The 12314-nt window shown below is 43.6% G+C and overlaps 1 protein-coding gene across 5 annotated transcripts; it reads left to right on the plus strand.

Annotated features, from left to right (window-relative positions):
- The first annotated feature begins 636 nt into the window (after positions 1–636).
- RAB29 (RAB29, member RAS oncogene family) lies at positions 637–6607 on the plus strand. 5 transcript variants are annotated; one of them, XM_060091043.1, is made up of 6 exons: positions 637–731; positions 1142–1267; positions 3182–3253; positions 3930–4111; positions 4386–4507; positions 4791–6607. In XM_060091043.1, exons 2-6 carry the CDS (start codon positions 1144–1146, stop codon positions 4900–4902), a joined length of 612 nt encoding a protein of 203 aa, XP_059947026.1. In that variant the 5' UTR covers positions 637–731; positions 1142–1143; the 3' UTR covers positions 4903–6607. The 5 variants fall into 5 exon arrangements, with proteins under 5 accessions (XP_059947026.1, XP_059947028.1, XP_059947025.1 ...); XM_060091042.1 differs by having other exon boundaries at positions 645–731; positions 1018–1267; XM_060091045.1 differs by lacking the exon at positions 1142–1267.
- Positions 6608–12314: the final 5707 nt, after the last annotated feature.

A 12314-nucleotide genomic window follows, 5' to 3' on the forward strand; every position in this document is an offset into this window, starting at 1 on the left:
AGGAGGACTGCCAGTGTACTCCAATTAGCTTCCAGCCCAAATGATGTGATGACTAGAGATTGTGGAAGTGAAGATGAGGAACCGTCTGTTGTTTTCTGTCTATCTTTACTGCAGTAGCTAGTTATTAAATATTAATAACTAACATTTAACGACATGGGTTTTCCTAAGAGTCAGCCTTTTAATCTGTCCTTGAATTTGACTGATATTGGGTCTTTTGGGAAAAATATAAGAGCTAGCCTTCATCATGTTCACAAGATCCTGGATATGTCCATCCAACTGAAAGAATAGGAAATAGATTTGGAGCATGAGGGATGAGGCTTGAGCTTTTATTAGTGGAATAATGTATGGCATCTATGGAATAATTTTTAATCTTAGCTCCATAAAAATTTTAAAGATAGTGAGAAATCTATCTGGGGACGGATTTAGGCAGGTGAAATCATGTCGAACAAATCGCTTCTGAAGGATCTCTTCTATTCCAGAATTATTTAAAAATAAGATTCCAAACGGTTGAAAGGATTTGAAACTTTGCGTAGTTTTTTTAAAAAGAAAAATAGTGCATTAACTACACTTCCCAGGAGGCCAGGCGGGAGAGTCTCCTCACTCGCCTACTTCTCTTCACCGCGAGGTAAGCTGGGAAATGTAGTGCTCCAAGCAACGCTGCACGTGACGCACGCGGAGGAAGGCCAGAGGGACTGCGCCGCCTGGTGCGGTACAGGGTCCGGAGAGTCTAGGTGTGAACCTCTTTTTCCCCAGAATTTGGTTTGCGCAGTGCGGGGAGGGCCCCCATCTTCTCCCTGACCGTGAAATGAGCTGGCCCGGGTTCATTTGCCCGCCGGAGCAGCTCCGGGGAAGTCCCGGTCCTCATCTCGTTTCTCGGTAGCCGGGCGGGGAGGGGGAGATGGTGAGAACAGCCGGGGGCTCGCAGCTTGCGCCCTGCGCCCCACCCAGACTGTGGCCGCCCGGGGAGGAAGCGCGTATAGGTTGAGTGCGAAGTTTCCTTTTTTGCTTTCTCGTCAGAGAAGGCCCAACGGGCGGTTCGGCGGGAATGCCAAACTTCAGTTTGAGCGGGGTCCCGAGCCAAAGGGTTTAAAATAAGTTACTCCCCCCACTTCCCGCCGCCGTATAACGTCCATCCCGCTAGCCATGGGCAGCCGCGATCACCTGTTCAAAGTGCTGGTGGTGGGGGACGCCGCAGTGGGCAAGACGTCCTTGGTGCAGCGATATTCCCAGGACAGCTTCAGCAAACACTACAAGTCCACGGTGGGAGGTGAGACGTCGCTGCGGGGGCGGGGTAGACGAGAGACCGGGATCACGGGACTTGAGCCGTGGACTCAAGTGGGGTGGGGAACGGGGGATTTGGTGTCTTTGGGTCCTTCCCCGGGACTGGAAATAGGTGTCTGGGATCCTGAAGGGAGGCATGCTGGTGTTTGATGTGCATGCCTCTCTTGGGTTCCCCCCAATTAAGTTTTCCCAGCCTGAGCTGATTGTCTGGAAAGAGAGCAAAGCTGTGACGATGGGAAATGGGGGCGGGTGGATGAGAAAATGAGCAATTGCTGCGTTTCGCTAGGGAACTCAAGTCTCCTCCTGCAGCCTTCCTAGCGGTCACAGGCACATCTCTGCGATCAGCAGAAGCAGCTGAGACCCTCTGGAGCGCCTGGTTAGGTACCAGCTGGGGATGTTGTCCTACCTCTCACGGGAGTTACAGACAGCTGTTGAAGGAACAGAAAGGTGTTTAACCTGGCCTCATGGAGCCTAGCTTTGTTATGGAAATACCTGCATGGGAGGGCTCCTTGGCCACACAATCAGATGCTTATCAGGGCTGACGAGCTGTGTGTTTTTTGTCCATCGATTGCTTCAATAAAGACTAGGAATTCTTCCTAGTGTAAAATATACCACTTTTCTGACCTATCTTCCCCCCCACACACACCTTTTTCTCTCAGACTGGGGAGATGAAGGAGGCAGGGAAGACCAAGAGTTAATTCATTTCTTTCCAGGTTTGACCTTTGGACTCAACTGTCTTTTCAGAAGTAGAAAAATGCCTTATAATTAGAAGTTTTGATGGGAAGAGCTGGTGAAGAGGGAAAGTAACAAACATTTATTTATCTCCATTAAAAGAACTTTTTTAAGGAAAAAAAATTGCAGTAATGTAAATTTTGAAAATGTGTGCTAGTGTTCATTCTGGAATTTTTTAAAATTAACATGCATTTACATTGCAGTTAAAACACCTTCCTTAGGAACATTCATCAAAATTAAGGGTTTAAAGTTTCAAACAAACAAACAAACAAAAGTTTCAAAGATTGTTTCCTGACCATTCTGCCCCACACTGCTCAATAATATGAGGGTCCCTATTTCATGGAAGTATCCCACTAATTTTTAGCAATTGTTGTAGTTTTCCTTTAGTAGAGAATATAATTGACTGGCTAATTTTTGTTCAGTGTTTACTCTTAATTTCCCCTAGCTTTTATTTCTGTCGTAGACGTGGAGAAATGTATTTCCAAATCTCAGAAATTATCCTGTTGCTGTCCTTATCTAAAACTCTCCCCCACAGCCTTAACTCATGGACTGCTTCCAGCAGATTCCAGCACTGCTCTTAAGCATCATCCATGGAGTATCTTCTTCCTGGTGAATCCTCTGGGACCTTTTCACTTTATCCCATTCCTGCCCAAGATAATTCCTACAGCCTTATGGAGAATGTAGAATTCCCTGAGGGTGTGTTTTTCTCATAATACAATTGGACTAGAAACCAACACTGAAATGTGGAAGATGCAAAAGCCAACCCACTTACCTCATTTCCCTCTTCTACCCCATCATCCCTTCCCTGAGAAAACCCCCTAAATCTCCCAGAAACCGTTTAACCTGAGATTAGGAGTTGTTTTTATAATTACTCCCATCCTCCTATCCCCAGCCTTAGAGACAAGTAGGATCAAATACATTGGTTTGACGAGAGAGTAAAAGCTGGAGATGCCTTCGGAGATGTGGATTACTTGTCCCACACTTAATACATGAGTGTGGGCTCATCTCAGTCCATTGAGGGCTTAAAAATAACCAAACAAATAAATAATGAATGAATGAATGAATGGGATTGGAGTTGTATGTCTCTAGGGTTGTAATTGCATATTTGATATGACTGTGGATTTTTTAAGGTAAATTTAATTCAAGTATATTATACATATATTTTCAGTGGATTTTGCTCTGAAGGTTCTCCGGTGGTCTGACTCAGAGATGGTGCGCCTCCAGCTGTGGGATATTGCAGGTAGGATGGACAAGACTGGACAAGAACAAGGGAGACATTTTGGTTTAACCAACAATCTCTCAGAGAAAAAGTGGGACAGGGAAACCAGAAGTTTTTTCCTGAAGCTGGAATGATTGAACTGCTCTGAGGACATATAAGCTGAATAGATGTAGAGCTTTTGTAGATGTTTTGCCCTGAATAAATGTAGAGCAGTCTCTTTGTGGGTGGAGGGGCTGGCAAAGTAGTGAACTGTCCAGACCTTAGGTAGATGCTCCCACAGCAGGGGGAGGGCGTGCTCTTTGTGGGTTTTCAGCTGACCTTGGTGAGAAACAAGAGAAGACAATAATAATAATAGCTAGTCCTTATTTATTATGTGCCAAGCACTTTTCTGAGCATTTTAGATTCACTGACTCATTAATCCTTACAACTATCCTATGATAAAAAGCTACTGCTTGTTTCCCCACTTTACAGATGCGCAATCTGAAGCACCGAAAGCTTGACTTGTCTAAAGTCACACAGATAGTAAATGACAGAGCAGGGATTTGGAATTGGGTGATCTGGGCGCAGAATCTGGACTCACCCACTACGCATACTTCCCTCTTTCCCACAATGAAGATGGAGAGGGCAGGGTGTCAGGGAGGGTTCCAAGGCTGGCTCTCAGGATCACCTTCTCAAGAACCGTCTCCTTTCTTCCCAGGGCAGGAGCGCTTCACCTCTATGACCCGACTTTACTATCGGGATGCCTCTGCCTGTGTTATTATGTTTGATGTTACCAACGCCACTACCTTCAGCAACAGCCAAAGATGGAAACAGGACCTGGACAGCAAGCTCACACTGCCTAATGGAGAGCCGGTGCCCTGCCTGCTCTTAGCCAACAAGGTATGTGGTCGATCTTGGAAAATGGCCCCTGGCCTCAATCCGTGGTCAGAGAGTAAGCGTGTCTAAAATGCACTCTGATTGTGGGTATCCACTTGCCCTTCTCTACCTCCTTTCAAGAGATGTTGAGACTTTCTTTGGGAAGAATGTTGGCTGTAGATTTCAGATGCTGCTGTTTTAGCCATGGGTGGAACTGTTTTAAATCCACACGTATCTGAGCAATGTTTCTACTCCCAGGAAGTTTATGGTGTTGCCGTTTATTGATTTTCTTTGCCAGTGTGATCTGTCTCCTTGGGCAGTGAGCCGAGACCAGGTTGACCGGTTCAGTAAAGAGAATGGTTTCACAGGTTGGACAGAAACATCAGTCAAGGAGAACAAAAATATTAATGAGGCCATGAGGTGAGTAGCTCATGCTGTTCTAGGGATAGGCACGCAGATTTACCCATCTTCCACTGCAGCCCCTTGGACCTTCTTTCCTTGTTTCTGAGCAAACAAGAACAGACTGAGTCACTGGAATGCCAGCTCCTGAAGGTCAGGGATGCTGTCTTCTCTCCTGAGATAATTGGGGACAAAGGGGCATTTAAACCTCGTGGCTTTACTGAATGCCATCTGGTAACAAGACAGACAATATCTGCCGTTTCTCCATCCAGCTTCTCAGGCTTGTTTTTTATTTGTTTTTTAGAGTCCTCATTGAAAAGATGATGAGCAATTCCAGAGAAGATATGTCTTTGTCCACCCAAGGGAACTACATCAACCTGCAGACCAAGCCCTCTTCCAGCTGGGCCTGCTGCTAGTAGCGTTTGGCTTGTTTTCCCTCCCAGTTCTAGGAGATCCTTCTCTTCCCTTTGGTTGCCCACCGAGCAGTTTTACTAAGTACATTCGAACTGTCTGCTGCTGACTGTCCAGTAAGGAGGGCCATCGTCACTAAGAAGAGACACGTGGGACCCATGGGCGTTTCTGGTGCCTCTCCTGCAAGTTGCCTGTCACTCACTGCTGGCTCACGGGGCCCAGTCAGTGCCTTCTGTCCAAAAAAAGATCATCTCGTCTCTCAATTTGTGATCTGGGATTTTGTGGGAAGGATTAGAAATCAGCATCTGTGTTTTACAGATCATAATTCTCACCTACTTTTGAGCATATGTTTCCATTTGATGTATACTGATATCTCTATCTGATAGGACTTCAGATTGCAAGGAAAATGAGATCAAAGGTCATTTCCCAAATTCCTTGTTGATCATTGCTTTCAGATTCTTTCTGTCTTGGACTCTGAATTTAAACACCTGATTCTGAGATACAGGAGAAGTGAGGCTGGATATCTATGGGTTTAGGGCTACTGGAGGTAAACCAAAAATCACTATTTTTTTAAGCTTCTCAAGTCGTATTAGCTTTCTTTTGTCTTGGTTTTTAAAATAGTTAAGCTTTTAAATGATCTGTCTTTGGTTAGAGCGATTCTTTCCCCCCAAAATTAATTCTCACTTTAAGGTTTTCTAGTGTCTCTCTCCCAGCGGGATGGGGACAGGGTTTGCAGGTTGATGTCTTGCCACGTAATGCTGCAAGTGACATCAGTTGGCCGTGGTACCCTGAACTAGGTCTATTCCTCACAGCTCTGGGAGTCTGAATGGAAGAAGAGGGTCAGGTTAACAGAACAAAATCCTATGGGGCAACTTGCTTAGGAGCACTCTGGGTGGCTAGCAGTTAACAGCCATAGAAAATAAATATTATGTATAGACCTTTGCCTGGGGGTGGAGAGTAGATAGACAGAAAATCATTAGGTAATTTAAGTGCTAAATTGGGTAGAGTTTTTAGTATCAAATCACTTCTAGACAGTTTAATTTGTTAAATTCTCACAGGATGGTGATTTATAACCTGCCCAAAGTTACGAATATTCTTAGCTCAGGCTTAGAGCTCTTTGAGAGACACTTACCTAAATAAGTGTTCTAAGTCAGTGGTTCCCAAATCTGACTAATGAGAACCACCTGGGAAGTTTGTTTAACGATTTTAAAATAAAATGTTTTAAGATTTCTGTTTCCCAACCTCAAACCTACTGAACCAAAATGTCCAGGGATGAAGCTTGGGGATTTGTTGTTGTTTTTCAGAGTTTCCCAGGCAATTCTGATCAGCCCGGTTTGGAAAACCCTTGCTGGAGAACGTGGTAAAGATGCAGAGACCCTGGGCTTCTGTAGGCTCCGTTAATTTTCCAGGTGATTTTGACACACACCAGACTTTGAAAAACACTGTCCTAAGAGAGATCAGAGGCCAAATATCAGAGCCTTCGGTGGTTGGTTTGTTTTAAATGCCAGTTGTTATAAATTTTGCACAGTCTTCTGAGACCTTCAGGTTCTCCTTTGTATTACCCTTTCCGGGTAGGGTTTTTATTACAATGATTCTGAAAATAATAGTGGAATAACAAGTTCTCTGTGAAAATAAAATTGATTTTTATTCACTGGTTTGAACCCCTGAAAAATCACAAATAAATGGGAAATAAGTATTGTATTGATGGTAGTTATTGGCCTTCAGTGTGACTTTGTTATTTTATGCTGATAGAGTATTGTGGAAATGGAGACTTTATTTTTTAAATACCTTCTTTAAAAATGAAGGTAAATGTTATTCTGTTTATCTGTTAATTTACCAGTACTGATTGCCTCATTCCAATTCAGTACTTGATGTAACTTCTCAAATACTGCATTGGTGACCATTTAAAAAACTTGAATATGCTTTCTTTTCCCACTTGCTGACTCAGGATATTTCTGCCTTTTCAAGCATTGCTAGAGGCTGGCCTGCCAGCCCTTCTGGATTTTCTGTCCCAGTTGGTCAACGTTATGGCCCTGAAACTAATTAAAGAAGAAAGTGAAATATTTCTCTTTATGTCCCTATCTATAAATAAAAGGGAAAGCAATTAAGATAAGGAAGAAGAAAATATTTACATGGTTAGAAATGTGATTATACTAAAAATAATTAGATCCTATCATTTGGATGCTACCGCTTGGGTAAAAATTGTTTGGAACATCGATATCATTGTAGCCCTTTCCTAGAGAAATTTACATATTTGAGACAATATACCCCTTCAACCATCCAGCTGGTCTGTGGCCAAAGAGAAAACATAAGCATTCCCTGCAGACTGTTCTAAGAGACCCAAGGAAGGGCTGAGAACAGAGCTGTGGGTTTGTGACTGCCCTGGCTTTCAACTTTGAACAGAATAGCTGAGTGATCAAACAAGCCAGGAAAGGAACCCTAAGTCAAGGAGGGCCCCTCAGCATAAGTGATGGTTTGCTGTTTTGTACTTCTAATGAGCCGGAATTGCTCCAAGATGCTGTTACTTTCCTTTCCTATTGCTAGGGAATATTTGGTTCCTTATTTTTCCCTCTTATCTCCAGATTTAACTGTTTTCTTTAGGTGGTCTGTCTTCTGTCCTCAGGACACTGTCCCATCTAACAGGAGGCTCTTCCTGCCTGTCGTCCTTTTGTAGGCAGTGGCCTGCTTTTGACATGATCTAAGGCCATGGTTAGAAGATGTAAAAATCTCCATAGTAGGTATTCTGTAAAATCTAGTGACTAGATTGCTCAGGGAAATAAAACTCAGTGCCCTTTTCTCCTTCACCCCGCTTGGTTCACTATGTATAAGAAGAGGCCTCAGCTGTGTACATGACTCATTTATTAAAACCAAATAACCCCCAAGTTGGGATGGATAGGAAGCCACTAGAAAATGTGCACTGGGGACTTCCCTGGTGGTACAGTGGTTAAGAATCCGCCTGCCAGTGCAGGGGACACGGGTTCAATCCCTGGTCTGGGAAGATCCCACATGCCGCGGAGCAACTAAGCCCGTACGCCACAACTACTGAGCCTGCGCTCTAGAGCCCACAAGCCACAACTACTGAAGCCCGCACGCCCTAGGGCCTGCATGTCGCAACTACTGAGCCTGTGTGCTGCAACTACTGAAGCTCGCGTGCCTAGAGCCTGTGCTCTGCAACAAGAGAAGCCACTGCAATGAGAATTCCATGCACCACAACGAAGATTAGCCCCCACTCGCCGCAACTAGAGAAAGCCCGCGCACAGCAATGAAGACCCAACGCAGCCAAAAACAATGATAAAAAAAATGCATTGGGGCCTCCCTGGTGGCGCAAGTGGTTGAGAGTCCGCCTGCCGATGCAGGGGATACGGGTTCGTGCCCCGGTCTGGGAGGATCCCATATGCCACGGAGCGGCTGGGCCCGTGAGCCATGGCCGCTGAGCCTGCGCGTCCGGAGCCTGTGCTCCGCAACGGGGGAGGCCACAACAGTGAGAGGCCCGCATAAAGCAAAAAAAAAAAAAAAAAAAAAAAAAAAAAAAAAATGCATTGGAAAGAACTCTACATGTATTTTTGATTCAGCCATAAATACCAGAGACTTGAGAGTATATCTACATATGACCTTTGTTGTTGTTAGAAAACCCTGCCTTCTCTTTGGCTTTCAAGCATAATCTGAATTCTGTTCAGTTTTATCTGCAGAGTTTCAGTATAATACTGGTATTGCTCTGTTTAGGGCTCTCCAGGGAAACAGAACTAATAAGATATATGTATGTGTGTGTGTGTGTGTGTGTGTGTGTGTGTGTGTGTGTAAAGGGATTTATTACAAGAATTTGACTCGTGATTATGGAGGCTGGCAAATCTAAAACTTATGGAGCTGCTGTCCCAGTTAAAGTCCCAAGGCTGGCAGACTGGAAGAGCTGATATTCCAGTTCAAAGGCCACCAGGCAGGAGAATTCTCTCTTACTCAGGACAGGGTCAACCTTTTGTTCTGTTTGGTCTTTCAATGATTGGATGAGGCCCACGTTAGGGAGAGGAAACTACTTTACTACATCTACCAATTTAAGTGTTAATCTCATCCAAAAACACCCTCACAGAAACACCCAGAATAATGTTTGACCAAGTATCTGGGCACCCCATGGCCCAGTTCAATTGATACACAAAATTAACCATTACTTGCACTTAACAGTACTTTACTATGTGATGGTGCTGTTTTGATAACTTTTCTTCACACTCAACTTTAATTTGATTCATACTCCTCTGATTAGGAACTAACTACATATTAATGGGAGTAAAGAAGAGAAAGCAGATAGGAAAGGAAGACGATAAGATAGACATTTTATGATTGATCATGATATGAGAAGGGCAGCCCAGTAGCACTGGATACCAATATCTGACTTGGTATAAACTCTTCCCTCAGCTCTGTGAGTTGTGTATGCTTCTTACACTATCTTGGAAATAAGAAAGCAGATAGTTCTCATTTTATGTTTGAGGGAACAAATATCTCAAAATTTGACTAACTGAAAGGCAGCCGGTTGAATTCGTAATAAAGCCAAGACATAACTGCAAATCTTCAAATTCCCCATCTCCATTCTGTCATTTAGGTTTCTGTGAAGAATTTGACCTGAAAAACCTATTTTAGAAAATAAGCCCAGACATTTAGAGAAACAGAACTGGCCCCTTTTAGGTTTGAAACTCTTAGTTTGTGTTATATAGACTTTGAGACCATGTTCATGTGTGGAATAGAGACGTGTGTAATTAAATTTGGAGCCAGATTAAGCGCAGGTTGAATAGCATGCAGCACAGATATGTCCTGAGATGTTTGACAAGTTCCAGTTACTAAGATATGTCACCCAAGTGCAGTGACTGTCATTTAATTTTGAACATAAGCTTTCTTGTTTGGAAATACAGGGATTAAAATTTTTTTATTCTTTTCCATTGTAGTTTATTACAAGATATTGAGTATAGTTCCCTGTGCTACACAGTAGAACCTTGTTTTTTATTTTTTATATACAAGTACAAGGATTTTAACAGCCATTCCATTTTCGACTATTGTTGCCAGTAGCTGACATCTGAGTGTTTCTGTAAGCCAAATACATATTCTTCTAAGCACTTCACATGGATTATTTTTATTTTCACAATGACCCTATGATTCTACATATATAGACATTTAAGGCACAAAAATTAAAACTGCTCAAGGTTAGACAGATAGGGAGTGGCAAACTGATAGTTTTTTAATATTGCTTCTGTTTTTTTAAAATATAAATGTGTTTATTTTTGGCTGCGTGGGTCTTTGTTGCTGCGTGTGGGCTTTCTCTAGTTGCGGCGAGCAGGGGCTACTCTTCGTTGTGTGCGGGCTTCTCATTGTGGTGGCTTCTCTTGTTGCAGAGCACGGGCTCTAGGCACGCGGGCTTCAGTAGTTGCAGCACACACGCTCAGTTGTTGTGGCACACAGGCCCTAAGGTGCGCGGGCTTCAGTAGTTGTGGCCCGCGGGCCCTAGAGCTCAGGTTCAGTAGTTGTGGCGCACGGGCTTAGTTGCTCCGCGGCACGTGGGATCTTCCCGGACCAGGGCACGAACCCGTGTCCCCTGCATTGGCAGGCGGATTCTTAACCACTGCGCCACCAGGGAAGTCCCTGGCAAACTGATTTTTAACCTTAAGCAGTGTGACTCCAGAAACTCCCTTTACTATAATACACTGCCTACCATTTTGTATGTGTATGTTTTGATGGTGGCATCCTTGAAGTTTTCCCACATAAATATTCAGTAAGATGGGAACAAAGAGTAATTTATTAAATGGATATTCAGGTTTTCAAATACTTTTATGATGAAAAATTTAAATCTACTCATTAAGGAAAATGGAGAAAAGAAAGAAAATCCAAACCACTACAGACCCACAACCCAAACAAAACCTCTATTTACATTTTGATAAATTTGTGTTCAGTCCATTGTTTTTAATGCAGAGATTTTTTTTGTCATGTATTTGTATTTACACTTAAATCATTTCTGATTACATACCTTTTATGTATCCAGTATTGCAGTAGGAGTTGTGGGGGATATAGAGATCTATGCCATAGAACTTCAAAGTAAGAGGGCAAGAAAGGTTTCTTAAAGGGAAGTAGGACAGGAGATGGACACCAGTTGAGAAGGAGGTGGGATAGGATTTCAGGTTGGGAAGAAAGGGGGTTTCGAATTTTTACACAGGTTTTAGAAGTAGCCAGTAGACCAAAGGGCTCATGTTGTAGAGCAGTGGGAAATAAGGTTAGAAAAACTGTGGACAGATAATATAGGTTATTAATTAAGCAATAGTGGCACACCTACCATGTGCCAGGTACTTTATTAGAAGCGCGGGATGAGGCCTGGGGAAGAGCATTCAGACTTTATCATGGGAGCTGTAAGGACGTATTGAAAATTTGAGTATAGGAATGCCATGAGTGCTGTGCTTCAGGAAGGTAGCATTGTCTGTTGTATCTACCACATATTCCAAAAAGAGAAGAGAAGCTGTCGCAGTAGTTTAAGCGTGAACTGGTGACAAGGGACATGGCGAGTGAAAAGTGAATTTGAGAAATGCAATGAAGAAAGAATCAAGAGGTCTCTACACTGAAGACAATGAGGGCTTGGGGTGGAGTCAGTGGCACCAAGGGGTTGAGCTCAGGTGATTAAGAAGAAGGTGCTGCTGGCAGAGGTGCAAGAGTCAGGAAAAGAATGTGGGTAGGGGAGATAATTTGTTTTAGATAAATTGAGCTTGTGGGTATTCAAGTGGAAATGTCTGTTAGGCAGTCAGGATACTCGCTGGAACTCAGAAGCAGAGGGGCTGGCAGTAGTTGGTAGAATGATGCCTATACTGGGCATGGTCGGAATACATCAGTTCTCCTAGGAATGGTTAAGAGAGAGTGGAGAAAGAGCGACAACGCCTTGGACATTCACCGTGGGCAAAGATGACTGTCATCACTTCTCACTGTCACCTTTTCTCCATCTGTATGCTGCGGGCGGTGTTCGTTAACTCTGTTCCCAGGGCTCAGGGATTGTTATGTTCTAGTGGAGGAACAAACCAGCTGTTGGATTGGGGGTTTTTCCTTCAGTGAAGACAGTGTGATCCATGCTGCCTCCCAGAGTGCTTCACAGTGTCCAAACTATTATACCTTCACAAGGGAGCCCTTTTGGTTGTTACTGTTATGCCAATCTTGTGAAGGCTGTGAGGACCAATATAATTATCCCCATTTTACAGGTGAAGGAGCAGAGGCACAGGAGTTTAAACTTTGCTGAAGGTCACCTAGGTAGTAAATCACAGTGCTCAAGGCCAGTAGTTTTCATTACAAGTTCAGTGCTCTTTTTTGTTATACCTTGGGGTCTCCCCTTTCAGTGCTGTTCACTTAAAAGTATTTGTTGGGGGTTTAGATGGATAAGGCTCTGTCTTCTTCAATGTTACAA

This window comes from Mesoplodon densirostris, chromosome 2 (assembly GCF_025265405.1).
Source record: "Mesoplodon densirostris isolate mMesDen1 chromosome 2, mMesDen1 primary haplotype, whole genome shotgun sequence".
In the NCBI taxonomy this organism is placed as follows: domain Eukaryota; kingdom Metazoa; phylum Chordata; class Mammalia; order Artiodactyla; family Ziphiidae; genus Mesoplodon; species Mesoplodon densirostris.

What these genes read in the sequence shown, in the direction of transcription:
- RAB29 (XM_060091043.1), top strand. Translation starts at nt 1,144, where the DNA reads ATGGGCAGCCGCGATCACCTGTTCAAAGTGCTGGTGGTGGGGGACGCC. An exon ending in CTACAAGTCCACGGTGGGAG is followed by an intron (nt 1,268 to 3,181) that starts GTGAGACGTCGC and finishes ATATATTTTCAG; the next exon opens with TGGATTTTGCTCTGAAGGTT. An exon ending in GCCTGCTCTTAGCCAACAAG is followed by an intron (nt 4,112 to 4,385) that starts GTATGTGGTCGA and finishes TTTCTTTGCCAG; the next exon opens with TGTGATCTGTCTCCTTGGGC.